This window comes from Rhopalosiphum padi, chromosome 4 (assembly GCF_020882245.1).
Source record: "Rhopalosiphum padi isolate XX-2018 chromosome 4, ASM2088224v1, whole genome shotgun sequence".
NCBI classification, from domain to species: domain Eukaryota; kingdom Metazoa; phylum Arthropoda; class Insecta; order Hemiptera; family Aphididae; genus Rhopalosiphum; species Rhopalosiphum padi.
The window spans coordinates 46,002,445-46,029,818 of NC_083600.1; the positions used below are offsets into that span (position 1 = coordinate 46,002,445).

At 24.7% G+C, this 27,374-nt stretch overlaps 2 protein-coding genes across 5 annotated transcripts; one reads left to right on the plus strand and one right to left on the minus strand.

The window, feature by feature from the left end:
• The first annotated feature begins 76 nt into the window (after window positions 1-76).
• LOC132929248 (uncharacterized) lies at window positions 77-12,957 on the plus strand. 4 transcript variants are annotated; one of them, XM_060994447.1, is made up of 6 exons: window positions 77-253; window positions 6,615-6,671; window positions 11,673-11,708; window positions 11,796-11,988; window positions 12,058-12,166; window positions 12,774-12,957. In XM_060994447.1, the coding sequence occupies exons 1-6, from the start codon at window positions 175-177 to the stop codon at window positions 12,780-12,782; spliced, it is 483 nt and encodes a 160-aa protein (XP_060850430.1). In that variant the 5' UTR covers window positions 77-174; the 3' UTR covers window positions 12,783-12,957. The 4 variants fall into 4 exon arrangements, with proteins under 4 accessions (XP_060850430.1, XP_060850431.1, XP_060850432.1 ...); XM_060994448.1 differs by having other exon boundaries at window positions 11,676-11,708; XM_060994449.1 differs by lacking the exon at window positions 6,615-6,671.
• LOC132929247 (chaoptin) lies at window positions 12,948-27,374 on the minus strand. Its single transcript, XM_060994446.1, has 17 exons — window positions 27,133-27,374; window positions 22,921-23,197; window positions 21,578-21,748; window positions 21,215-21,488; window positions 20,685-20,901; window positions 19,854-20,272; window positions 19,548-19,767; window positions 19,248-19,472; window positions 18,879-19,184; window positions 18,704-18,814; window positions 18,140-18,643; window positions 17,868-18,062; window positions 17,339-17,623; window positions 17,146-17,271; window positions 16,337-16,453; window positions 16,031-16,266; window positions 12,948-15,339 (listed from the first exon to the last, which is right to left on the minus strand). Exons 1-17 carry the CDS (start codon window positions 27,133-27,135, stop codon window positions 15,051-15,053), a joined length of 3,975 nt encoding a protein of 1,324 aa, XP_060850429.1. The 5' UTR covers window positions 27,136-27,374; the 3' UTR covers window positions 12,948-15,050.

A 27,374-nucleotide genomic window follows, 5' to 3' on the forward strand; every position in this document is an offset into this window, starting at 1 on the left:
TTATGTATAAGCACCTAACCATCCATGCACCTTTTCGGTATAAAATGGGATACAAATGCAGGGTAAACTCTTTTGACTGCCTCAGTTAACGTGTGGCAGCCGTAGGTAAACTTACCTCCCAGAGTGTGTATGAGCAACAGGTGAGGAAAATACATCAGTACCAAAGAACACAAAATGCACAAGTCTTTCGTTAAAATATATGTTTTCGTGTTGATTATTTGGGCTGTGGAAAAATCTGATTGCAAACAAGGAGGTAAACGTGTTTATTTACTAATTATTAAGTAGGTACATTTATTATTATTTTTTTTTCGTTATAACAAGAAGCGAGAAGTAAATTTAGTTTAGTCACCATTAAAATTAAAATAATATTATTATACAGATATAGTGCATACATGTTGTATAATCTATACATAATAAATAAATGTAATTAAATCGAGATATATTATTAAACAGTAGTAATAATTATAGAACATAAGAATTTTTTTCTTAAATTAAACTATTAACATAACTCCTTTAAAAATATATTTGTAACTTAACACATTAAAGTATTATTTGTGGCAGTATTAAATAATAACAATTTTTATACGATATATTAGATCATACACATTCAAAAATTAATAAAACTTGTCAATTATATATTAAATATTATTTATAATTCAACGATACCTTAAATATTATTTTAATTAGATATGCATATTTATTCCAATAACATACTTTATAAATATCGAAATCCTTAGTTATAAAATAAAAACTCTAATTTATATAATATTTTTATTTTAATAATATTATTATGTATTAACACGTATGGGTATTTTTGTTTTTAAAAATTATTACAAAACTTATTTGAACAAAACTCAATTATAGAGTAATATATTTCAAATATTATGTTAGAACTAGGATTCAGGTATATCAAGTAGATTAAAAACAAATAAAATTTTTTTTTTTGTGTACTGAACAATAAAAACGATATTATATTTATTTTCATAACCTAATCACTAAAATTTAACTAACATTAAATTTCACACACTAAATGCACACAACCAAGTCCTTTTTAGTAAAAAGTACCTTATTAATTCATAAATATATAAATCATAATATTTACTCGACATTCATAACACAATTTTAATAAACATTTACGATGATTAAATATCATGCATAATACTGACTTAAAATAGATAATATTTAATGTTTTAAACATTAAATATTGTAAAACTAAAATAATTCATAATAAACATTATTATTACATCTGGATTAAGTTTAAACTAAGAACTTAGTTTTATTTTTTAATAAACGTACAAAATGTACTATTTAACTACTTGTTCAACTTGAACAAATAACAACTAATATAAAATGTTATCCTTCTTATTAAACGAAAAGACATTTCTCCATCACAGACAAATAATAAGTATATTAAAGCTATTACATGAGCTTAAACATTTAAATACCTGCCCAAATTTTTGATTTATGTGCTGTAAAATATTATAGAATGATTGATTAACGAAAATCCATTAATATGTCAAAAACTCCTAAAAAATTTAATCAAAAAACATCGATTAAATTGTTCAGAAAATATAATCTAGAATATTCATAATAAAATATAATAGAAACTAATATTTTTGTAGTTCATAAAATCATTTTTATTTTTATTTTCTAAATAATATAGTTTACAAAATACTACATATTACAATAAACGCATTATACATAATGTGTATTTTAATTGAAAAATGTATTAAATATTTATAATATTTTCTCCCGAAAACCAGAATTTTTGCTGTATAAAATATATTATTTCATTACATACACGTTATAATTAATAATTTTTTACAAATTAAATTATTAAATAAATTTAATGGTTGTAATATTTCTATTTAAAATATTGTTTATAATTTAACACATACCTATTATAGAGATGCTTAATTATGTTCATCTGAATTTAAGATAACTGTTTTAAACAACCAATAATTAATTTTCCACAGAAATATTGTGTGATTAAAAATACCTATGCAAAATGTTGACCAAAAAGTAACTAAATTACAAGAATGACAATAAATGCATGTTTTCGGCCTTATTATTAAATATTAGCAATTGTACTCTAACTGAATTAAACAAAGGTATCCACTTATACATACATTAAGGAATTTAATTAGTGTTAAATATTATTGATTTTGTTAGAATGATTACACAATGATTAAATACATGTATTTTATTCAAGATCAGTGAACAATATAAGGAATAACAACCGTATTATGTGTTATTTCTAAACAATAAATATTAAAAAATTACAAACAATGATCAGTCGGGAATTCGGGATCAGCCAAAATCAGACATTTTTACTCTATTGTGGGAGATAATTTTTTTTTTTTTAGTATTTTAAAAGTTTGAAGTTTAAACTATTTCATTTTTAAAATGAATACGAATATTTTAATCATTTAAGCGTTACATAACAGATTTTTTTGTTTCAAAGTTCAAATCCCTATATAATCCAAAGCATTCCATGAATGTCAGGTTAATACGTTCGTCAAAATTCTGTATGGCTATTCTAAAACAGTTGCAATTTAAAAGGCCAAATACTAAATAGTATAGTTTACAATGAGTTTGAAAGTTTTGACATACAATTGTACACAATTAAAATGGTTGAACTAAAGTACAATTAGATAGATCGTCGGAGTTTAATAAAACAAAGTAGATGTACAACTTATTCTTCAAAAGTGCAAGCTAATATTGATAGCATTAAATCCATTAACTTAATTTTTATAAATTTAACGAATTAGTTATTTATCATACTATTTACGTGAACCAGAGTCAGAAACTACTGATAGGATAAAGACCGTGGGTGCCTGAATAATCTATCCATTAAAATATCGTAATGTTTATCTAAAAGTTGTTGTAATATAATATAAACAATACATAAACAATTATTTTAAACTAAAAACTTAAATTTTTTATTTAATTTTTAGTTCAATAAAGTACCTACTATACCTATTTACTAATTTAGTAGAATCATTACATTGGTCCAAATTTAATCTTCACCGCCAATAAAATCATCATTGCCATCAGTTTAGTCGTTTAATTAATAGTGTTCATTAACTCCCGCGTGTATCTCTTGTCAAACGTGTACCTATTTGTTAACCATACATTCATAATCTTAATAGGTATAAATAAATATTTATGTAAATCCCTCCAATGGCCACCGTTGTCTCCGAATACAAATATTAAATAACCATAATATGCTACGAATAAAGATAAGAGATAAAAATCCATGAAGTTTCAGAGGCAGACACAATCGTCACTTCTTTAACACTACTCAATTCTGTGTTCAGTTTAAGATAGGGTTGTAATTAGTATCTATATATATTATGCATTTGAAAGCCATAATAATAAACAGAATAACAGAAATACTTTGAATAATAGTCAAAATATATTAATAGATAAGAATAATATGTATAGTATAATTTTTTACAATATTTATTAATCTAAAAAATAATACGAAGTTCAACTAATACAACTATAAATTCTTTTTTTTTATTATTGATTATTTTGTATCATTATATATCATTATATTTATTTTGACTTTATTCAACACTAACAATCATTAATTATTATATTAATATAATCAATAATTATTAAAAAATAATTAATATTTCGTAAAATTATTAACTGTCGTTTAGTTACAATAACACTGACTACTATACATTATAAATCATAGTATGATCATATGTTTTAAAAAAAATTTATGACGATTAATATGTGTGTAAGACTTCCCGAATTTATCAAAATAATAATGGAGAATTAATTTGTATTAAATTAAATGATTTTACACAAAGGTAGATTATTTAATGAAATTCTAGATTGGTAAAGTAAATAATATACGGCCTTCAATAAGCCTATAATAAAATATATTATATACATTTTTTAATGTAATAAGATTTATTCTTAAACATGACTGATAAATACAAATACGTAATAACTTTTCATAAGTTTCTTGACTTTCAGTAGTTCACGTCTGAAGTCGATAAAAATCGTTTTCACTATAGATAAATAAATCATTCATTTTTATCACAAGCAATTTTTTATTTAGTACCAATTTGAAATAAACAATCTCTCTGTTTCATTCTCTCTCTTTTAAATTTTTTCTTATGTTATAAATAAATGTTTATAATAAGTAAACCAAAAAAAAAATGTAGTTTATTTTATAAAAATAGTTTTGTTAAACTATATCAATCAATATCACGCATTTGCTATTCTATAAAACATAAACTTATTAATTACATTACGTTAAGTTCATACAAAATATTATAAGCATTAAATACTTTAATTTTAAAAATCCACTTTAATATAATAATATTAGATTAATATGTTTTCATAATGAAATTGGTAGAGTTATTTCACTGTGTATAAAAATATAATAATCTGTTAAAATTATTTTTATTTTTATATTTATATACTACAAGTTTATACAACTACTTTTACTTCAGATGTTCTTTAGATTCGTCCATTTTTCTTTCAATTTCGTGGGATTGACAATAAGTTTAGTATCAACACAAATGTACAATAATCATTTAGTCTAATAAATAGATAGTTATTAATTTAAAATTTTCTAAACCATAAACATGACTTATAGTAGTATAATATCTACTACCATCTGTACCACCCCACCAATAATAATAATAATCTTGAATAAATCTATGACACATGATAGTTAAAAAGTTACACAAAACATATGTTTACACCGCGTGCCACAACCATGCATATTTATTTATAAAAAATATTTTCAGTAACTACACGCCTTTCCAATCAAATCGGCATGCAACAACTACAATAGTAATGGTTTTCCAGATTTTTCTTGCATAATTAATTAAATATTTTATACATTTTTCAACTTTTGAAATCCCGACTTCTCAACTCTTTCTTATTAGTCGTGAATTCATATAGAACCAAACGTAGTCTCTAAACTGCCCACTGAGCCACCCAACTTTATAATCTTCAAAATTTTCGTTATTTCCCACTTATATTTCGTTAAATGACATAAAAGGTATTTTTTCAATTAGATCATAAGTTTTTAGATAATTGTTATATATTATTATTTATTATCAATTATTATTGATTATTATATACGACTAAAAACAAACTAAATATTCATGCTAATATGACTATCAAATAAACACCACAATCTATTCATACTTTAAAATAAAAATTAGCTCTCTCATAGTTATATATTTTAAGACCAAAGTTTAATATTGAATGATAATTTTTGAACAGATGTACCAAACATAAAAAATACATTAACAATAATTTAAAAAAAATGTTAATGGATTATAACAACCGGCAAGTTTAAACATTCAATGTGAAAATCAAACAATTATATGATATTTCTTAAAATATAAAAACAATTTTTAATTTTTATAACGCTACATTTCAAAAAAATCTTTAGGCATATAAATTAAAAATGCACGAAATCTAAAAATATATCAAAAAAATACATACATGTTGTTAAAATATATTTAAATTTTTAAAATAATTTTTACATACAGGATCGTTTAAGTAGTAATAAAATATATTCTGATATATAGCATACACTATTTGGCTGTTTATTTTACTAAACAATAAATAAAAGAAAAAGCACAAACATATTTTCCCTAAATACACCTACTTTCTGATCGTTTTTAGTCTGTATTTCCTATAACTCATCATACTACATAAATAAGAAGTCATTAGCCAATCATCTATAACACCTCTAATCTAACTCTTCTATTATATACACTCCTATCTTTTTACATAAATCAATTTGTATGTATGTCTTTATTTTTACATTTAGGATTCGGAGACTGTAAAATAATTTTGGATATTCTTTTTTGATTATAATAAAAACGCGCCTTTCTTCCTAAGATGCTATATATATTTTTTAAGTTAAATTATAATATTATAAATTATCAATTTAATATTTATATAATATTCTAATTTCTCAATTATAATATTATTATGAATAAAAAAAAAAAGTAGTGTTAATAACAATAAATTATAAACGTTTTTATAAGCGTACTTACATTGCACAGTCTTAAGGGACTTTGTCGACAACCATAATTAAAACATACGAGTCCCACTGTGGTGAAATAGATTACAGCATTAAATCTAAATAAACTTTTAGGATCAACATTTCAACATTTAAAAAACATCTAAGTTTGTTCATGGAGAAACAACAATATATATATATTATTTTTAGCAACAAAAAATTTCCATTTTATACTTATTTTGTGTATGATGTAAGTGCATATGGTTTTTTTTTTCAAAAAAAAAAATGTGTTGATAAACTTTTGCAACTCTAAAAATATATCAATTTACACGTATAAATCTAATTTTTATAATTATTTGAAACCATTAAAACTAGTTAAATGTTTGTTCATTCTTAATTTCGTTAAAAATGAATAATAATTAATAATAAGAGCATTGACTTTTATATCAAGCGTGATGCGTGAAGTATAAACATTTAAAATAACCAAATATGTTTCCTTATACGAAGTGTATATAAATATTTTAAAAAAATATTCCTAAATATACTAAAAAAAAAGATGATAGAACTAAGAGTTTTAAAAAACTAAAATTTTGGTGTACTGTAGGTACAGGCCATCAGAGCCAGCTAATGAATGCTGAAGATTTCGAATTTTATTATGGAGGTAAGAAAAAAACCCGAAATGTACTATGCAATTTTAATGATATTGACACGTTTTCTTAAAGAGTTTCGATCACTGCACCGTAGAAACAATTTTACAATCATAAACTAAATCGCAGAACAAAACTTAAATACAAATGTTCTGATATCACTATATCACTATTTGACGTTTATCTTTTTTTAATTGACACTATTTACATATTATTGACACCTTTTTATTTTACTAAATTTACAAATATGAGTTATTGAGATATGTTATGTATTTTTTTTGTAAAATATACAATAAAGAATTATATTTTATTTCTTATTATTATTATTATTATTTTTAATAAATAAATATTATGTTTTACTATAATTATTATGCATTAAGCCGTACATTTATACCAAAGAGTGTTAATCTATTTACCATAATTCATTTTTATACTGTATTTTTACTTTCAAGTTTTTATTTTAAAAATATATAATAAAATGATTTACTTATATTATAATTATTATTGTTAATAACACTATAGTGACACAGTGTATCACTATTATAGTGACTAAGTCCCTTCAGTAAACATTTAAGAAAGTGTGATGTTCATATTTTTATAACCGTGGGTTTTTGGTAAAAATAAACTTAAATTTAATTCTTAGATTTTACTTTGTTTATCTAAATGAAAACACTTAAAATAAAAACCCATTTTGAATTAGTGGAAATATAAAGCAAAATTTGTTTCATATATAATATGCATACGAGTATTAAATAGATACAATTTTTAATGTGAAATCGTATAAAATACAATTTTTATGCACCTTGATTATAAGATTTTAACTTTTTATTAAATCTAAAATTACATTCATTACGATTATCGATTAAATAAATGAACGTACTATAATACAAGTATAAATTTAAATGCTATTTCTTATTGTACAGATAAACATTAATATTGTAGATCAGTGACATTATATTTACCTATTTAAAAGGTTTTTTTTCATATTTTTCATGAAAATAAAAATGTATTATTAAGAACATATTGTAATTAATTATATTAGATTACGTGAGGCTTCATATTTATTTATGTGATTTATCTTTGTCAATACATTGGTATGTATTTTTAGTCGTTAAGTAAAATCGTACAAAAGTAAATTTCATTAGTGGCGTTGAATCTGAAAAAAAGAGGTTAGGTTATCGTAAGATGACGATTTGGATGAACGAACATCTCTTAAAATAGATTTTGTGTTGATTAATCTTGTTGTACTTATACCTTATTCAATTTTAACATTTAACAAATAAATCTACACTATTAAGTACGGCTAATTCTTTTACAAAAAAAAAAAAAAATAATAAATGGTCGAGTTAACATTTAAATACGAATGATAAAGTCCATCTAAAAATATAAGCTTGTGTTTTAAAAACTGTTATAAAATGATGTTATGACATATATACGAATACGAGTATTATATATTATTGATGATATAGCTTTGCTCGTTTCTTCTAGGTGTGAAATCAATTAACATACAACCGTGTATTTTATAACCATAGATAAATTGTTTTTTCATTTTGTATTATTGGATTTCGCAAAATAACACTCTTCTGCATCACAAGTTTAGGTTTAAAAGAGTAAATATATTCTTTATATTTGTGTTATATTGTATGTATATATTAAGAAATAAATAAAAAAGAAGAAGAAGAAAAACTACAGCGATACAAAGTTTATTAGCTATAATAGTCAAACAAAATAGAATTGAATTAATTAAAATAATTTTTAAGATACCAACCTAGTACTAATATAATTTTATTTACAACATAAATATTATTGGTGTATTGCTCATATATTTATTAAACGTGATGTAACGAATTATTTGAAGAAAACATACAGCACTGGTATATCTCTAGTATTATTTTATAAAATGTAGTTAAATATTTGAGTGATAATACAAATGTTTACACGTTAGTAGGTACACCGGTAATGTTCTAATGTGTATTCTATCTATAATGTCAGAAGCATAAGTAGTTTTACAGATAGCCAAACAAATAATAATTGCTGATATAAAATCGCCCAAAACTAGTATAGTTATTTTGTAGCTTCAAATACAAGACATAGAAGAAATTGTGTAACTAAAATGTAATTACATAAATAAGATTAAATGTTTGCTTATGAACTATATATAGGTACATGTTAACATTAATAATAATGAAAATATATTTTAAAAATAACATATTATTTCTAAACTGTTTGTTTGGTTTTGTACAAAAATCTTGAAAAACAACTACGTTTTTTTGATAGTAAATAAATGTACGTAAATTTTATTAAAAAGATTTTATTCTATATAGTTTATTAAATTTTTCTATTGTCTAATTTTGACATGAATACATTTTTAAAAAATGTTGTTTAGGATTTTGAATATGAAAAAAAAATAGATACCCATATAATACTAAAATATTACAGTATTCTTTATTATGTATTAACATTAAGAATAACAATAAAGTAATATGATTACAAAAAAAATTTTAACGATTTATCTCTAAAAAAAACTTAGAACTTGTATAAGTTTTCCTACTATAAAACCTTTTTAATAGTCAAATAATACAAATAGCATGTAACATAATAAAACATTTTCTACAAAAAGATAATAATAGTTTTTTGCAAAATACTAAAATGGTTAGAAGGTATTTTTTGGCGTAAAAATATATAAATAACCAGTCGTTGTACAAGGAAATGCACTCGACTTTTTTATTAGTTAATAACTCTAGTTATTAATATTATGAATTCATTAAAGGAGGTAAATCATATTAATTACGATGAATGTTGATATTATTATGATTCTGATTTTTATTGACTTATTTTACTCACCATTTATTTATTTTAATTAATCAATTACAGTATTTTAAATTATAAAATAGATACACAACCATTTAAATAGTTTATCATTAATTAGAAATTATGTTTGTTGAATAGTAACTTTATTATATACATCATTATTGAGTAGTTCAATATAATGCATATATACAATTTTAACTCGACGATAAATCATTGTATATATATTATATATATTACAAACAAAAATAATAGAAATCAGAGCGAAAGGAGAATGGTTAATTAGTGTCTATTTCTAAGAATGGTTAATGTTACATATTATATTTAAATTATGATTTTATTAATTCTGTGGGCTAAACTAATGTTGACCAAAAACAACACATATTGAAACTTAAAATAAAAATTTAAAAGTCTTTAAAAAAAGAAAAAGTATTTTAAAATCTAAAAAATGTTAATATAATTATTTTGTTAAAGTTTCATGTCTCTACCAATCCACATTCCTTTATGAAATACAAAAAAAAAGACAAAATCGATTTAAAAGACATTTTTCTATTTTTGACTCTTCAAAGTACCAACTATATCACATTTTATACCAAAAATAACCCACAATGTTGAAGATTGAAGCAAATTGTCTGTTTTTAAACGTGATGACAGGCACACAAATAAAAGAAAAAACATCATCGTAAAACCAATACATTTCATGCTCCACTCAAAATCTAAAAAAGTATCTCCTTTAATTTCACTATTTGTACAATGTGTCAATGTAAAAATATATTTCAACCCTGACATATTCAATATTTCATGAAAAACAACCTTTTATTTTTTTTGGAAATAAATTTATAATACTTTTTTGCATTCATCTCAAAGCACCTCTGTCCACATTTACATAAGAATGTTTAATATAATAATAATTTTTGTTCAATTTTAAATCACAAAAAAACAAAACAAAAATTGAAAATAAACTTTTAATTTTAATTTCAAAGTAAAATTATTAATTTGGCATCCTGCTTTAAAATCAGTTTTATTCTACAAATTTCATTGTTAAACAAAGTTAAAAATAATAATAATATGGCAATTAACTTTCTAATATTAATTAACTTGTAAAACAAACTCAGTTAAGCGTTTGAAAATTTACTATTATTTTCCGAATATATTAATATTTGTAATGAGAAATTACTCCATTCATAGTTTTTTTTTTGGGGGGGTGGGGGGGAAATACAAATATTTTACTTAAAATACTTAAATATTTATTTGATTTACGGCATTTGTTGTCTCAGATCTTAAAGTACTTGTTATCTAGAAGTATACAAAATATTTATGAAAAGTGTGCCACAACTTTTAATAATTAGGTAATAATAATGTTCCACGTTGAAAATAATTTTAGAGAGCAATGCTACAATGTACCTAATACCTGTGTCCTATACGTATGTCCTATAGGCTATAGTCTAATTATTACCAATATATTATTTAAACTAAATTAATTATAAGCTTTATAAATTTTAAATTAAATACAAATTATACTTTAAACAGTTTGTATTTTCCATTACACTTTGAAATATATTGAAAACAATTTTTAAAAAAAATTTACTAATAAATATAAGCTAACATACATTTAAAAAAAAATTAAATCATTTTTGTGTAAATCTCGAGCTCTGATTGATATTGAAACGTTGCTTTTCAATTTTAAAACACGTGTCCCATAATCGAAACTAATGTACTTCCTCTAATACTAAATCTTATTAAATTGCATATATTATTATCAAAAAATTAAATAATATTTTATGATTAATAACAGCTTTTAATATCAATAATGTATTTTAATTATTTAGTATTAGTATTTTATATTTATTATTATTATATTATATATTGTTAAGTATAAATTATATTATATTTTTTATAGTGTATATACTATATTTCACATTGATCACGGTTTAAAAGTAATCACGTGATTTACTTGATAAATTGTTGACTTATGTATATTTTAATTTCGAGATCAAATAATGTGTATAGCATTTTTAAGCAGTTATAAAAAGACTTTTTAAAATTGTTTGAATAGATTCGGAAAAAAATTTATAAAATAAAAATTAAACAAACAAAATATTAATCGATCGGAATTTATATATGAAATAAATGTCGACTGTTAAATTTGATCTCGGCACCTGCGTTATACTTATAATGTATCATTAAGTGACCTTTTTTTGTTACAGCAGCATGCTTAAATTATGGTCATTCGTGCTGGGGAGGTAAATTATAATCATATAATTAATCATTAAATTTAATTGATAAAAATCAATTTTATAGCAAAATAAATTGATTTGTATTTCTTACAGCTCACGGCAAGCGCAACGTGGATGGGGCAAACGACCTGGACACTTTGTTAAGATATCGGATGGCTTTGTTTAAGAAATCTGTACACAAAGACTCGTCTATAGATTCAAATCCAGACCAATCACAAGAAGATATGCCAAACTATTACAACATTTTCAAACATTATTCGAAAATAAATTCAATGAAAACGAATAAGTAACAAAATTAAAACTGTTTTTATTGCAATATTTAAATAATGTCAATTTTATCAATCTGCTGTTGTAGCGATGACACCGTTGACACCTGGAGCGTTGAACCGAGCAATCACTTACCAAATGGTAGATCATACTACGAAGATCAAGTCTTAGATCCCAGGATTGAATATAAGATTATGGTAAGCTTCATTTTTACGGGCAGTGATCGTTTGGGCGACTGTCATAATATAATATTGACCAAAACATTAATAGCCCTAATTAATAGCATTAATAGTTTGGGCGGATTTTATATTTTATGCCGTTTGGGCGAGTGAAATTATTTTTACTTGCGAGAGCGATATAGCACGTAGATGATGCGCAAGTGAGAATAAATTCATTATTGGCTTTGCGTTACTATACTATTAGTTATTAGTTTATTACGTACTATGGTGATGTGCTTTTAAATAAGTCAGATTTCATTATTATTTATTGTATATGATTTAATTTTATTACTTTTGTTTTTTAATCGAAAATATTCATTACATTACTATAAAGTGTATATAATAATTTATCTATAAACCTATTCACATTTATTCGCCTAAACAATGTTTCAGCGGAATAAACACTCACCCAAATGGTATATATTATATAACTATTTTACCAAACAGACCGCATTTTGTGTCGATTCGTCTAAACGGTCTACTCCCATTTGTACACTTGAAAGTTATAATATTATGATTTAAATAATTGTAATATCTCACTATTTTAACTACCTAATGAAAAATTAATTTCTGTATTTTTCCACAGAAAATATAGGCGAAGAATTATCACAATTTATTCTATAACGTTAATAGTTAATACTTGGAGAAACCGGAAAAATTAATATTTCAAATATGTTAACAACAATACCTTTTAAAATGTCAAAATAATAAGGTTATTGAAATTTTTGTCACATATTTTAATTTAAATACACTAACAACATAAATGCAAATATTATTTATATTTTCTGATTACATTTTAAAAAGTGTTTGTTTCTTTGTACTGAATAAGAATTATTTATTTACTCGTATTTTTATTTTAAGTATAATATGTAACAAAGTCTTACTTATAAACATTTATTTGCTTACAATAATATAGTTTATTAACAGATAGCTATTAAATCTGTAGTACAATATATTGTATTTTAAAAATGCTTCCAGTTCATCAAAATAAATAAAATCATACAACAATTGGTTTTTATTTATTTGCTTAAGATTAAAACGTAGCGCTATTGTAACAAAGGTTCTAGATATTAAACATTTTTTTAATGTAAAAACTATATATTTTATCATCTTACTAAATGATTTAATCGTGACATGGAATTTAATAGACTGAAGTAATAAATTTAATTTTTAAGTAAACAAAACCTTTAATAATTAACTCCGTCCATGACCAATATTGTTAATTAAATACATATCTCATATTTGGTTAGATGTAAAATGGCGGTGATCTCTGAGGGGAGTCTAAAATACGTCATAAATCACATTTTCATTGCTATACCTCATTCTTTAATAACATACTTTAAGGATTACATGTGCAATATTATTATCGACCAATATAAAATAATATTATTTGATTAAAACATTAAATTTAAACTAGCAAAACAATTTTAAAGGAATAAATGGTTAAATAATACGTATTTAATTTAAATAAATACAAGCTGATAAATAAAACTAACCTTAATAGTATTATTATATAATATATATAATGAAAATTAGTTGAATACTAGTGAATGGTAAACATCACTCATTAAAAATAAAATGAATTTTTAAATTATAAAAAAAAAAATTCATGTGATTGCGATATAATGCAAAATTTTTTATGATAAATAAATACATTAAATTATAAATAATAATTTTAATATAATAAATGAGCGATTTGTTTTAGAAATTAATATGAACAGATTTAAGTATAGCAGTTTACTTAAGAGTATATTATATTATTAAGTTTAGGTATAGAATTAGTTTTTTTAAGAACAAATGATTGCATTTTTCTGAATATATAACGAAATTAATAACAAGTATAATTTATCGTTATTTTAAAAATTATAAAAACATATTAGTACAAATAAAAATAAATAAATTTAACTGTTTTATAGTACAAAATGCTTGTTGTGACGATATCTACTTCAACATAAAACTAATTTTGTATACACATATTATGTTATTAATCCCATAAAAATTATACGACTAATCTATAGGAAAATACGCCTAAAAAAAATCTAAATTATACTGAATAAAAAGCTTTTTACAGGAATACCCACTGATTGATTAGTGCATAATATTATGTATTATTTGTATTAGCTTTGAGAATTTTTTCAAGTAAGTATACAGCTTTTAATTAAAAATCAATCAATTTTATTACTTAAAATATATTACCATCAAAATCCGATTTGTTACATTATTATTATTGTTAATTTGTTTAACGATAAATTCTAAAAATACGATAAGTTGAAAGTACCATACTACGCAAATTTAAAAAGCGACGATTTACTTCATATAACTATAGGAAATTATGTTTTTATATCTATATTTCACAACATTATTTAATTCTATTTAAATTAACTTAGTATATTTTGTTTAATTTACTTAGAATATTAACATATGTCAAATAACTTATTAATCAATCATAATAATACCTAGGTATATTATTCTACATAGCAAATTAAAAGTTTCCTTTATGTTTTATTAATTGTATTAGATCATATCTACAGTAAACATTAAGTACCATTAATAGTAAATATGATAAAATGTGTTACTTCATGTCTTCATGGTTCATACGAAGCCAATGTCATAAAAAAAAACCCCCAATATTAAAGTTAAATACAGCGAAATGCATAGGTAGATCAGGTTCACAAAAAATCTAGATTTAGCTATGTTAGAATATTTTCTTTGATTTTGTGATACTCACAAATTCATAAAATTGATTTATAAAAACTATTTGAAAAATAAATATTAATAATTTTATATTTATTATAATATTTCAACGCATGTTATTAGTGCCTAATCCCGTGAGATTTTTTTTTCGTTAGTTGTGTTATGGGAGTTATATCATAATTATGTATGCCATTACAACAGAAATAATAATTGCCAAATGCAATTGGCATTTACCAGCTGCTCCCCATCCACATTCAATGTCATTTTTAAAAGCTTCGGCTAGTGGTTTTTTCCTATCTGCACAAGCAGCTATCTCAAGATCTTCGTCACTGATGAGACACGTAGATTTACTAGTTGAATAGTGTTCAACGTCTCTGTATCTATTCGAAGGCGCTGTTGACGGATCTTCGTGATTGCACAAAAATTGACGTTTCTTACGATGCCAGACTTCCATCCAACTGAAAACATAATATAAACAGACAAAGCTATACAAAAAGCTCAACTCATTAAAAATTCAATAAAACTAAATTTTTTAAATGTCAAAAAAAAACATAGGTTCGTTCAAAAGAAATTAAAATTCGAAATATGATTTAAGATTAACTGCACTGGTTGTGGCTCGAAGTATCAGAATCTTAATGTACCTAATTATTGTATATAAATTTGCATATACTTATATTATTGCACGCATGATTACGAATCAATAAAATAGAATTCCAAAAAAAAGAAAAAAATATATTTCTTTATTTTATACGTGTTAATTCATTACACGCTAACAAATACTTAAAATACATTCTGTATCTATGTTACAACGATGGCGTCATCTTTCTCCAAAATTAAACTTTAAGCCTATTTAGTCACTTCGTTAATCCAATCCAACAAGAAATATTTAATACTTTTGTACACAGCACAACATTATCACTTCATAATATTATTATGTTACACAAAAATGCAACTTTTAAATGCAAAACAGACTTCTTAACGAAATGTCTCTTCTTCTACACAAACTTTTTTAACTTCACTGGTGGTCAAAAATTATGACCTATACATATTTTATATATCATATAGGTATATTAATATTTTATTATTTTGTAAGGTTTACACAGTTTACACAATAATGCAAATTAATCGTGACAAAAATTGCAAAATTACCCAATATTACAATCACAAGTCCACGGGTTTCCAGATACTTTTAGCGAAGTTAAAAATGTTTGACCATGATGATTTGGTGAAGTATTAGTGGATGGATTTCCTATTGACTTCAATGAATTATTTCGGATATCTAAACTAATATTTCTCACAGTCCCCATGTGTCGAAAAACTTCATTTGATATCGTGTCCAAGCTAGTATTGAAAATTGTCAAATTCAAATTTGGATATCTCAGACCCTAAAAATAATTTTCTATTTATTTAATTAAACTTATAAGTCATAAAGTTAACAATCGCTCAAATCTTTACCTGAAATACATTATTTAATACAAGACCGTGTAAAGCTTTTCCACTAATCGTGAAGTTTCTTAGTTTATATGGAAATAAACCGATTAATTCTTTCCCCATTCGTGATAGTTTATCAACCTGGAACCAAATAAGACTACACCGTTAAAATAATTTAAATACAGTCGTACAGTTCGTCATTAATAACTAAATTTGTTAATACCATATAATATGAAGTATGCACACTACCTATCTGATTTCCTATACAGTATGTAAATAAATGTATTAGTTAAAGTAAAATCGATTAGGTATAGGAAAAGACTATATTATACTTATTATAGCTACAATTAATTACAAACTAGCTATAATATAAACAGTGTATCATATTTAATTATGCATACGCTTTGTTTACAACATGTATGCATCAGCTAAACCAAAAGTAGATAACAAAATTTAAAAATTCGATTATTATGTTTGTCCTAATTATTATAATTATTATACTCACATCGGTATTTATAAAATATCAATTTAGTATAATATGAAACTGATGACCTTTTTTATGATTTTAATAAGCCACTAAATTATATGTATAACAATTACCAAAAGTAATAGAAGTAATAGTTCAATCCCTATTTACATGCTTAAAACACTTGATTAAAGAGCTTTAACCATTAATACAATTCCAGAAAATCCTTAATAATTTTAAAAAAAAAAAACAGAAAATATTATTTGCATTTACTTAAATTTATTAATTTTCCGTAGTAATTTTAATAGTTTTATGGAGTGCCGGTTTAATATAATATGTACCTCTACTACTAATAACCAATACTTACTTTAATATTTAAATTTCTAAGAGTATGAATGTCAGAAATTACAGAAGGAATATTGAAATCCTTAATACCAACAAATGTACTCATTACTAGCGTTTGTAAAGATGTCATTTTATTTAAAGCGCCGGTCTGAAAAATAATACATATTATAGTAATGAAAATAAATATAGCAATTTTTTTAAATAATTTTTCTAACTTCAAATGACACTAATGGCATGTAACTCAGATCTAAAGTAATCAACTTTTGAACGCCAATATTTAAAGTGCTGTTATTCAAATCATAAATATGATTATTTGATAAATTAAGGTTGTTAAGATCTGGTAAATTCATCATGATAGATGGAAATCCAATCAACTCATTATGACTCAAATCTAAATTCCGCAATGATGATAAATTAGAAGCTCTATCTGGTCCAATAGACGCTATATGGTTTCCAGATAAATCTAAATTTATAAGAGATGGTAGTGGCAATTCTGGTATCTGCAAAAATATAAAATTACATATTATTATATATACCAGTGGCGTAGCCAGGGGGCTGCACCCACCCCCCCTAGGAAATATCAAGAAAATTTAAAAATTATTTTAATTTTTAATGGTCTATATAAATCGCTATAAAAATCTTAAATTGTAATATTTTACAAAAAGTGATCACCCCTCCCCCGAAAAAAGCCCTGGCTACGGCACTGATATACACTAATAAAAGAAATATAATATAAACACTCACGAATGTTAAAGAGATATTTTTAAGCCTAAGATGTTGAAGTGACTGTTCGAGGCCTAAAAACATACGACCTCTATTTTCAAAACTTAATGCATCGTTATGACTTAAGTCAAGGTAAGTTAAACGAATTAAACTCGCAAAATTTGAATCTTCAAGATGTACCAAACGATTACCAGCAAGATTTAACCGTTTTAATGACTAAAAAAATATAAATAAACGTAATGATTAATTTAACTCTTGATAATAAAGATAAGATTAACTTAAGATATACTTACTTTAAACCTAGAAAACATTTCAAAAACAGGTAATGCGGTTATTGCGTTGAAAGATAAATCCATATCACACACAATTCCCGCAGAATGTGTGCTAAATGACAAAACAGGCATACGAGACAATTCGTTATGAGCCATATTTAATATCTCTAAGTTATCTTCGCTGAAAAACATGTCGGGCAACACTCGGAGTTTATTGTATGAAAAATCAACTAATCGAAGTTCAGTAAATCCTTTAAACAAATCATTAGGTAAATCTGCTAAATGATTATGAGATATTATGAAAACTTGTAGTCTTTTTGATCCTTTAAAGGAATCAAATCCAACTTCGACGATATTATTATGTCCAAGATCTAGCCATATAAGATTGTATAAGTTACCAAACACATTTCTAGACACTTGATATAGATTATTAAAAGACATGTGCAAATAACTTAGGCTTGACTCCATTGGAGAGAAATATTTGTCTTCTATATTTCTAATGTTATTATGCGAAATATCTAAAACCTAAAAATAAAAAATAAATCATAATGAACAACAAAACCATTTTTCATTTTTTAAATTTACCCTAATATTTGATTGTATATATAGATCCTTTGTAGAAGCATTGTAATTGGATGATAGTTTTGATAAGAGATTATGACTAACGTTCATATGGAAATATGAAAGCATTCCAACCTAAAAAGTAGTATAAAATGTAGTAAATAAAAATTATGGTTAATTGAGTTTATTTTTATTTTACTTGATCTAAGAATGTAAAGTCCATGTGTTTAATATAGTTATAAGCTAAATCGAGTTCTTGTAAACGAGGTAAATTTTGAAATGCTTCTATTTCCAACTTTTCAATCTGATTCCCTCTTAAAATTAACCATCTTAAACGCTCCAAATTAGTAAAAGCATGCCTTTCAATGCGATTTATTCGATTTCCGTCCAAATGAATCTTTCCTAATGATGATAAATCGTCAAAAGATCCTTCTTCAATTTTTTTTAAAAAGTTGAATGACATGTATATTTCCTCTAGTTGATTATGACTTCCTCCTTGTCCACCCTAAAAAATTCGAAATTATCAAAAACTTGAACTATTTAATTATAAAATAGTATATATATCTACTTGAAATGTCCCTTTGTGCAAAGTTTCTAACATGCAATCTTGTATCTTTAACGTCCTTAAATTTGTTTGAGAGTGAAAACTCGATTCTCGAAGATATTGCATATGATTATTGTTTAATTCCAAATATTTCAAATTGCTCAAATATCGAAAAGCTTCCGCTGGTACTGGTTTAAACGTAGATGCGAAAGCGTGTGACATTTTGAGGTATTGTAGTGAATGTCCAATCTATGTTGTAAAAATAATTTTTACTTGGAATAATTTTATAATAATTTTAATTTAAAAAAAATGTATTTTTATAACCTCTTTAAATGCATCAGAATCTAATGTGCTTATCATATTTTCAGACAAATCTAAATATTTTAGTCCGTGGACATGCTTAAATGCATGTGCTCTGATTGCTTTTATATCTGACCCTATGATCTGAAGTTCCTCCATATCAATAGTAAAATTCATAAACATTTCTGGTTCTAAAAATGATGTGGTCATCTTTGACAGAGAAAGCCGGCGAAGATATTTAAAACTGAAACACAATTTTACGATAGTAAACTAAGTATTACTACAATTTAATTGTGTTAAATTTGTAAAATTAATGTTATTTTCACATACCCATTAATAGTTTTAATTTGAAGCGGACCATTATTCCAACCAGAGAAATCGAAATCTTGCAAAGAATAAAATTCATGATAGTTGTTATCTTTTTCTTGAGCAATATGTTTATTATCCTCGTAAACTACGGTCTTGTCGTTTGTTTTTTTCTTGTCATTTGATTTTATAATTTTTTCTGTTACCTCATTAATATGAATAGGAAATACATTTTTTATCTTATTATCTCCAAGTCCTAGTTTCATAAGCACGTTAAAATTTTGCTGTAACTTCCTAATAGGAAATTCTGTGATGTTATTGTTTGACACGTCCAATGTATGCAAATATGTTTCAAGGCCTTTAAACGCTTCAGATGATACGTTATAAATTTCACAATCGACCATAAATATTTCTCGAATTTTAGTATTTTGAAATGCTCCGTCCTAAAAAACTGACAATTATTTAATTGGCCAATACACAGTACAATTTAAAAAATATCAAACAAGTATCTTTTATTTTACAATTATATAATTTAAATTCTTAAAATGGTATTTAGTTAAATAGTGCATATTTTTATATTGTATAATTGAATTGGTAATTTTCGTATGCAATTTCAGTAAATAGTTTACGTGAATTTTAATTTCACGTATTTTTAGACTTTCATTATTTATTTACAGTTTAACACTAGTATATTCGAATAAGAATTTTCTACGTTTACTAAATTATTTAAATTTCAAATAATTATGTTTTTAGTAGCACATATTATACAAAATGTAAAAGTACAAACAACGTGTTACAGAAAAAATAGCACATATATTTATAATTTATATAATAAAATATCAAATTTGTATTCACTTGAATATGTGTTATTGGATTTCCATTAAAGTATGTTTTATTTATAGATTCAAAATTCTGCAAACTTTGTTTTTCTAAAACTTTTATGTGATTGAATTCCAAATGTAATTCGTCTAGAAGAAACTTCTGTCTTCCACCACCACGTGATGTTACTGATAATAATGGCCCTTTTGTACTTTCAATTAAATTGTAACTAACATCTAAATACTTCAGAAATCTATAAAACATTAATTTTCAATAATTATAAATATAAATTACGTATATATATTTAAACGTTAATATATATATATTATATATACACACACAATAATGTATAATATATTAATAGTGTTCGGTAGTTAGCAATTTAACAATAAATGATAGCAAATATGTTTCTTTTAAAAAGGCCTATTAAAAAATGCTACAATTCATTTAAACATTTTCTTTTATGGATTAAAACAATAAACAGCGTCTCACTGATATTAAACTAAATAATAATTACTAATAATATATGAGCAACTGTCAATTTATATAAAAATCATTAAGCTTACTTCATCGCTGATGACGATAAATGAATGTATGGAATATATTTCAACAAATTATCAGCTAAATTGAGTCTGAATAGTTGCAATGGACCGTCTTGAAATGCATTTACATGTATTTCCGAAATCATATTACCCGACAAATCAAGATTTTCTAACAACCCGAGGCCATCAAAAGCCCTGTGTGGCAAATATGTAAGTGCGTTGTTTGCAAGTTTTAAAACTTTAAGAGTATTCTCCAGTCCATTCCAATCGCCCATCTTTATCTCTGATATTTGATTACCTAGAATAATAATAACAATAGGGTTATAGTTAATAAATAATTTTATAAATCACAGTGGGTGTTAAATTTGTTTACATTGAATTGCATACCTGACAAATTGAGTACTTTCAATTTTAATAATATTCGTATTGCCCGACTTGGAACGTAGTTTAAATAAGTATTAATTAATTCCAGTTCCCATAATGAATGCTCTAATCCATATAATGAATCATCGTTTAAATTTGGCAATGGATTGTCTTGAATTGTCATCTTGTAAAGACCTAAAATATATAACTGTATTATAGATTATATTTTTACGTACATGCACACTGCACAGGTACTCATTAGTTCATAAGATGTTATTCAATGATTCATTTTGTTTTTATAGACTTTTAATTTCAGGAGTGTCATCAGTGGATGATGGCTTCTCAGTTTCTATTAAACCTTTCTGTCAAACATACTTCATTATCGTTTAAGCTTATTTTACAAAACTTAAATAGGTTGTTAAATTTAAATAAAATGTAATAGGTATACTTCTTATTAAAAAATTGTAAAAATATTTTTTGAACAATAGACGATCAATTTTTTTAATTTCCGTGATTTAATATATCTACTAAAATATTTTTCAATAAGTTTTTTCAAAGTTTTGCCACATAATATTTTGTCATCTAAACTCAATGATAAATTGTGAATATATTTTAACGTTAATTAAAAATAATTACATAATGTTGGTAATTATAATAATAAGAAAATAAAACAAAAAAAAGAATTATTAAATTGTTAAAATTACAATTATTGAGGTTTATATTGACATGAGTATAAATAGTAAATTTACTTCGATTGTCCTATACAAGTTAGGTACTTCGTTTAAGTTAGCAATGTTTAGATAGTTCATAAAAAAAAGTGTTAGCAGAAACTAAAAAAATAGTAACCATATTAGTTTGATAGTTTTGTCAATTTTGGAGAGTAATGATATTGTGAAGACTGAAGATTCGAAGAACAGTTTTACCAACAATTCACTAATTGGACGTATACAAACGAATATATCGTGTAAATAACCAAAAAAAAAAATTTAGAAAAAAATGTTCCTAAAAATAATTTAAAAATAAGTACCTATACATTTAAGACTAGTTTTAACCACTTACCAATAACCAAAAAAATAATTGTGGTTTTCAAATGATTAACGGTTAATATTAAATTTGAAATAGGCACTTATCTAAATAAATATTTATCGATTACCACAATATCAATACGTAACAATAAGTGATGACTCATTTACTTAAATTTTCAACTCCTGGAAGAGTGATTATTGGTATCAATGGTATCTAATTTTATATAGCAATTTAAGCCCTGGTTTATTTAGTAAAATTGACCATAACGTCAATCAATTTAACATAAACGACTAATTGAGTACGTGTGTGATAGTTAACTAACTCCGAACGGAACAATTTACCAGTGTTGACGAGGAAGTAAGGCTCTATGCTGTCCAAGTCATTGTTCCTGAGATGAAGTGTTGACAACCTAGATCGGTTGATAGCCGGTGGTATGCGCGGAAAGTACACATCGACACAATGCACTTCACCCAAACTGTCGTATGACTTAGTGCATGAACACAGAGGATTGAAGGTACACGGCTGAAAGTCTTGCAAAAAACTTTCAGCTTCTGTGCGGGACATCCATAATATCGAGAATGCAAATACCATAAATGCATATCCGGTGTTCGTGGCAGTCTGTAATCAAATAACTGATGGTTTTAGTATATTTCTTGTTGTTTTAGTACCATAAATACATAAAAAAAAAATCCATTAGATGTGGAATACACTCAATAACATTCGTGCATTAATGACTTATTAATAAGCGAATGTATGGGTTTCAAAATATGTTTTTCCAAGCATATAATAAATGCAACCGGAAGTATTATGTGTACGACAAAATTTGAAACAATCAAATAATGTATCTCACTGTTGCACAATTCTTAGAAAATAATTGATGTTAAATGAATGATTAAAATGAAAAGCAAGGGTCATGCTATATTATAATGATGACGTAGTCATTAAGATATTTTTCAATGGAGAAATTTAAAAATAAAAAACAGAATATCACATGTTTAATTAGAATACCATAGCAAGGTAGACGTAATAAAATATTATTAATACAACATTAATAATAATTATATACGCTATCACAATACAACGTTAATCGTTGAAAATGATTAATTTGATAATACACCACTTAGTAGTTGTTCATAATGTGTTTATTAGTACGTATACTAAAAATTGTACGTGTAGTGCATATTTGATGATATATTATATAAAAAGGACCATCCCAAAATTAGCATTGAAAAATCGGATGGTACAAAACTGAAAATAAAAAATAAGTAATGTTATATCCAACCGATTTTCCCTACGTTATTTCACATAACCCATACGCAGTTTGAAGTCAAATCAATGAACACTCAAAAGCATTCCTGCGTTTTATCTTAGTGTTAAAATATAACATATTAATACGTATTATATTAAGAGTAGGTTGTAGGTACACAGATTGACAGATTGTAAACATTCGTTTTCTAATTAAAAACTATTTATGTACATTCGCGTTAATCCGCTAAATCCAAAATAAAGTACAGCACACGTTTTCCTAGGTACGTTAAATAGGTATGCGACATCGAATCGCTTAAATTTTGTAACATACAATTTAAGTACATTATTAGTGACGTTGCATTAAATATTTAGGACGGAAAACAAATGTTATAAAAATACCAAACTTAATGGCTTTCACCGTGAAATTCTAATATAGGATCAAATCATGTAACTATACCATATTATATTATGGTTTTAAAAACAACCATTGTTTTAGATTATTATGGGTTTAAATTGTGTTGATCTCTGGTATTGAAAATATTATTTAAATTATATCTTTTATTTTATTTAGGTATTCACTAATCACATTTATTTAAGTTAGTAAAAAACACACATATCGTATGTTATATATTGAGCTAATAAGTAATCAAATCAATTTGCTATATTAACCATAATTAAAAATTGAAATTGAATAAACTTAATAACCGTTTTATTAAGCAACCGCCCACGGCGATAAACTAACGTTGATTTGTTTTTCATGAGAAAGAGCTCCGTAGCCCATTGTCTGCTTTAATTAATTGTGTTTTATCATACTCTTAACGTCAGCGCATAATACTTTAATACAATTATGAAGGAAAAAATACATGTATATTGTATTCTACTTGTAAACTTAAATACTTATATATTTGCCTAATACCGAATCTAAAAGATTAGAATTTGTTAATAATTTAATAAAGTTTTGAAACGATTCTGAAATATATTAGAATATTTTTTTATTAATCTTACAATGATATCTAGAGACGCTTATTATAGCGGAAAAAAATGAATCAAATTTTCTAATTCAGTATATTTTCCGATAAAAAAAATGAAACTTGTTGTCACATTGATGGATTAAAAAGAACAAAAGTAAAAAAATTCTATTATCAACTTTTCTTAGTAATTGGATAAAACGAAAAAAAAATTTTTTGAAAACTGGAATTTTAACACAAAACAACAGTTTTTTCAAAATCTATTATCTTATTTCGTTGTCATTCAAAAATATTTTTCGCGTGGATTTGAAACTTTTGCGGTTACAATGCTATTGAGAAAGTTTTGCCTTTTTTGACGTACTATTGAGAACGCTCGAAATGGAACAATGGAATAACCACCGACTCTAAAAACAGTACTATTGAGAACCAAATTCTTTGCAACGTAACTGTATGTCTATATATAGTGTATCGTATATGTATTTGAGTATTTCGTATTCTGATAATAAAATTTAAAAATTCAAGTCAAACTCATGTATAAATTATTACAGAAAGTTATTCAAAAATTTAAATAATTAAACAATAAAATGATAAAAACAATGAGTTATATTATAATCCCACCGATATTAATAATATATATATATATATATTTGGCAACTTTGCGTGAAATTATAAAAAATAAGCGTTCTCAATCGTATTTCTACCACTTTTGCGTATATCATCATATTTTATATATACTATGACATTTTTAAAACATTTAGATTAATTTTATTTTATTGCCTATTTGTACCACAAACCTATTCACGTCGTTCTACGGTATTATTCTACCTATTACTATAATAGTAAAATAATTTTCTATAATAGCAATACAAATATATTATCCTAAAATATACTTAGGTATATATTATTAATAGGCTGACAGACCACCTTCGCTCAGAATCGTTTTTCGTACCTATTCAATGATTTATCATTAGGCTCGAATTTAACATAATATATACTTTACAGTGACTTACTCGATGACGAGATACGCTCAACATCTACTGTACAGCGGAGTAGTTTCCTACTCCATCCCCCTTTTTTTAAATTTTTAACCTGATCTAAAACATTTGTAACTTTTAACATAATTGAATTAAAAAACAGAATTAAATTAAGCTACAATTATAGTATAACTGTCAAACCTAATACAAAAGATTATAAATGCTGTGTAGAGGTAGCTGTATAAAATACTTTTAAAATACTAATGTTTTGAAATGTGCATTTAGTAATTAAGCTCATGTTATACAATAAATAAATATGACATAGGTACTAAAGAAATTGTTGGGGAGGGTTTGAAATTGTATCAGGCAATAATTAAGATACGAATTGTTAATACATTAAAATGATTAAAATTTAAGAATTTTATAGGAATTACACTTATAGGTAGTATAGGTACCTACGAGCTAATAGAATCCCCATGATCCCTTCTCATTTACACGCCACTATTTTACGATACTAAAAATGTTTAATTTATTCACTATGCCTTTTTGTATACATTTTTATTCATTTGTTCCAATATATTGTTATTAAAATCCTTCGAATCGTTAATCTCATGGCTTTATAAAAAAAGTATATTAATACATCGTATTTTACTTAGGTATTAGAAATTTTCATATATTTTCAAACAGAAATAAAAACGTAACTGATGTATTTTAAAAATCAAATTTAAGATATCTACAAATAACTCATTATACAAACAACTTTATAAGAATATTTTTACAATAGTATCTAATAATTTTGAATGATCAGAAAGGACTTTCTATGGATTTTGTTACAGTGTTGTAAAGAACACTTTAAAAAAATTTTTTAAGCAATTATTCTTAAAAATTAAGTTTAAATAGGTGCATTAAAAATGTAAAAACATTATAAGTACCTACGTGTATTTGTCAAATATAACTGTCATATCTATTTTTTTTTCACATAGCACATTATATTCCTCACAAAATGTGTAATTATTTCGTTTTAACACTACGCACTTCTATATTTATTTTTCCGAATTAAAAGTGTGTTACAGATTACAATTCAACATAATGTCTACATGCAAGTAAAATCGAAACAAATGGAATTCAATAGCAATTAAAAGCGTAAAATTCAATCAAACATATAAACTTCAGAGTGTTACCGAACACTCGGGCCCAAAACACCCTAGTTCTTTACAACACTGGGTTTTTGACATGTGGTACTATATACTACAGCGTATTGTCGGAAATAAGTCAAAGGTCCTACGTACAAATATATCTAAAATTATGGTTTTCAAAAGGTGCGATAAGTATATATAGGAAATGATTTTTATATGTATCTCACCATTTTTTCTTCTTTGTTATTATTTTTATTTTTTTTTTTTCGTAAAAAAGCCAGACGCTAACGATGCCCACTACACTCGCTCCGGCCGTTTACAGTTGATTTACATTTTTAGAACGACGACACAGACAACATAATAATCTGACTCGCCGACATGTTCCCGTATTGGTATAAGCTAGTTAACACAGCCGTCCGAACACACTGCACTGCCCGTCCGAATGCCCGCGCGGTCTCCTATTACAAAC

Bases quoted from the DNA above. Each gene is read 5' to 3' on its own strand.
- LOC132929247 (XM_060994446.1), bottom strand. The intron at 20,273-20,684 runs GTGAATACAAAT...TCAGTTTTTTAG, and splicing joins ATCCAATAACACATATTCAA to GACGGAGCATTTCAAAATAC. The intron at 16,267-16,336 runs GTAAAGATTTGA...AATTATTTTTAG, and splicing joins TATTAAATAATGTATTTCAG to GGTCTGAGATATCCAAATTT.
- LOC132929248 (XM_060994447.1), top strand. From the start codon at position 175: ATGCACAAGTCTTTCGTTAAAATATATGTTTTCGTGTTGATTATTTGG. The intron at 254-6,614 runs GTAAACGTGTTT...GGTGTACTGTAG, and splicing joins ATCTGATTGCAAACAAGGAG to GTACAGGCCATCAGAGCCAG. The intron at 6,672-11,672 runs GTAAGAAAAAAA...TTTTTGTTACAG, and splicing joins TTTCGAATTTTATTATGGAG to CAGCATGCTTAAATTATGGT.